The sequence below is a fragment of the Nicotiana attenuata genome, unplaced genomic scaffold (assembly GCF_001879085.1).
Source record: "Nicotiana attenuata strain UT unplaced genomic scaffold, NIATTr2, whole genome shotgun sequence".
Classification (NCBI taxonomy): domain Eukaryota; kingdom Viridiplantae; phylum Streptophyta; class Magnoliopsida; order Solanales; family Solanaceae; genus Nicotiana; species Nicotiana attenuata.
Genome location: NW_017673020.1, coordinates 87,226 through 90,159, shown reverse-complemented (window position 1 = coordinate 90,159; position 2,934 = coordinate 87,226). Strand labels below are relative to the sequence as shown.

General features: G+C 35.2%; 1 protein-coding gene across 1 annotated transcript in view; it reads left to right on the top strand.

The window, feature by feature from the left end:
• Positions 1 to 1,577: 1,577 nt before the first annotated feature.
• Positions 1,578 to 2,934, top strand: part of LOC109215210 — a gene marked incomplete in the record, with an annotated part of 2,577 nt that continues 1,220 nt past the window's right edge. Inside the window, 2 exon segments of the mRNA XM_019379231.1 lie at positions 1,578 to 1,805; positions 2,255 to 2,371. Of these exon segments, the coding sequence (XP_019234776.1) occupies positions 2,294 to 2,371 (78 nt within the window).

Sequence of the window (2,934 nt, the reverse complement as noted above, 5' to 3'; positions counted from 1 at the left end):
TTCCTTCTCTACAGTGATATATTTTTGTTGTTACTAGCTTTATGCAAGGCTATAGTGAAGTGTAAAGATTAGCTAATATTACAAACAGTTCTCTCTACCTTTAGGTTTCATGTATTTGGCATTGGGCAGTACCATCCGAATTGACGTTAAGAAGCAAGCTCAGAATTCGGTATTTGCTCTGAAAATCCTTACAAGTATCTTTTCTATTTTATGCTCCATCATGCATACTTGTTTCACATTTAATCTCTTAGCATACAACACTCATTTCCTTTTTATTTGTTTTTAGTGGCTAAGGTATGGTGGTGTCTTGCATGCAGGATCATTCCTTTGAAATATGTTAGTACCTAATAAAAATTGATGTCAAGCCCAGTTCAAGATTGACACCAGCCAATTCAATACCAATTAGAGAGACCCTTTCCCAATAACCAACCAGATCAAATTAGAACAAAAATCACCCATCTCATTCCACTATTGAAATGGTAAAGGGGGCATCATCTTTCTCTTTTTTCCTTTTTACGAATTTCCATATGGAAATATTGGACTTGTACGTCAAATTCAGCAAAATACTTAATTCGATAAATCAGATAGAGCAAAAAAAAAAAAATTCAATCTTGATTAAAGACTGAGCAGAAACAATAGGAAGCCAGAGAGCAACACCCAAAATAGAGCCAAAACAAATCAATCTTGATCAAGGACGTAGCAAAGAATACCGTCCTCAACCGGTATATATATATATATATATATATATAATGGACCTCACAGGATAGATCGTCAAAATTCAAATCAGGAAGACTCATAGATATATTGACTTCTCGTCACATATTACGCACGATTCCATGAGAGTATTTTATAGAAATGCCGAGGCGTACGACCCGATCCCATCTTAATCTGTGCATTGTCGAGGGTCGAACGACACAAAACCCTATGCATCTATTATACTGCAGAGGCGATCGGCCCGCTCCCATGAGAGTGTGGTACATAATCCTGCCGAGGCGAATGGCCAGATCCCATCAGAGTAAGAAGCTTTAACGGGTCCTTGACTCCACTCACGAATAAACGTATGAGTTATAACTTTTAAGGAAAACCTTTCGATGAGAACGCATAGCGCGGGAGAAATACGTAAGAGGAACACAATTATTCCGCGGCTAATCATGAAACTCGTCAAATATCTACAATAGCAAGTCTATCACTCTACGCAAGTCTAGTCTCAAGTTGTAACGTAAAATAAAGGTGTTTAATACGTGAGGGGAAACTCAAATAATACAACTATCAGTACAACATATTTTCCCTAAGACCACACTAATTTTAGACAAAGCTTAGAAAGTGTAGCCAAAAGTGTCTATAGGAACGCTTTATAAGTGTAGCCTTTATTTTGAGCTTTTGGCCACGAAAGTTTAAGCTACGTTTCTAAAGTGTACTTTATAAATATAAAGATAACGCGTTTTAAGTGTTGCCAAAACATAAAATATTTGGCAACACTTATTCATCTATATACAATGCTTTTAAAGCGTGCTTTCTTTTTAATAACAAAAGCAACACTTAACAAGTGTGCTCTAAAATAAAAATAAAAAATTCCCTCCATTATTTCATTGAGCGAAAGTTTCCCCCTATTTTCAAAGGCAAAAGAAATTAATACTTTCTCAAATTTTCAGTCAACCCCTCTACTTAGTATTGACCCATAAATCTCCATCTAGCCACCACCACGCCGCTGGTTCCACTGCTACCAAATCCAGCACCGACTAGAATTTTCTTCTCCATTGACCCAATACCTACATCTAAGAAAGAGAAATTTCAACATTCAAAAGGTATGATTTCTTAATTAAATTATTTTATTTCTTTACATATTTATCTATAGCTTAAACTCCTTTGATTCTTCTGGGTATTTTGTTGCTGTGTCGTTATTGCTTGGACTGGACTTCAAGTCTACACCTAATTAAGAACTAATTTAATTAGTTTCTATTGAAAATTAAATACAGTTATTGATAATCAACAAAACTGCCAAAACAAGGAAATAGTACTATTTGTTTGTTGGAATTGTTTGTTGATAGTGGTCTTCGATTGATTTGCCAAAATTCCTCTTCATTAGGCTTTGTGGCTTTGATTGTTCTTTGTATTAGGGTTTTCAAGTGTTAAATCAATCGATTATTTCATGGGTGTTTTTTTAATTCACATCAATGGCATCATAGGATGGGGTTTTCCGTTGTTCCCTTGAGCTCAAAGCTTTTTATAAATCAGTTTGAATCAACACATGCAGGGAAGTGCCAGATAGCTATTTCAGCGTTTGCAGGGGCCAATGGAAGAGGATACGCTCAAATCTCATTTTGAGAAGATCATCTTGATTGGGAAGAAATATCTTTTACGGAGGATTCAGGTATGTTCTTGCACTAGCATTTATCTATAAATTGTGTCTTGGATATTATAGGTAAATTAACAGTTCTAGCCTGCCAGTTTAGCCTTTTTAGCAACCATTGGTCAGCGTTGTAGGGTTGCAAAATGTGATTCGTTATAATTTAGTCAAGTCTCTGCCATAGTTTAGGTTTTTAATGATCCAAATATGCACAATATGTTCTGTTGGTTGCCGGAAGTCTAATAAATTCAGCTCCTGGTTTAACTTTTGTTATGAAGGTTAAATTGTTTTTTTAATTATAAAATTAAGCCCCCACTTGTGGGATTATACTGGGTGGTTGTTGTTGTTGTTAATTAGAAAATTAAGAAATGAAGTGTTAGCAAAATCGTCTTAGTTCGGAGAAGTGGCATAACATTTTATAACGTGCAAAGTGACCTAAGATTTCATAACATGCAAACTGGCCTACAATTTTATATCATTTGCGAAGGTTAGTTCGGGATATTCTTCCTTGAAAACTTGTTGCGTTATATGCTTTCAATTATTATGCTATAGGTCAACTCATCAATGGTAATTTTTGTATTTTCTGT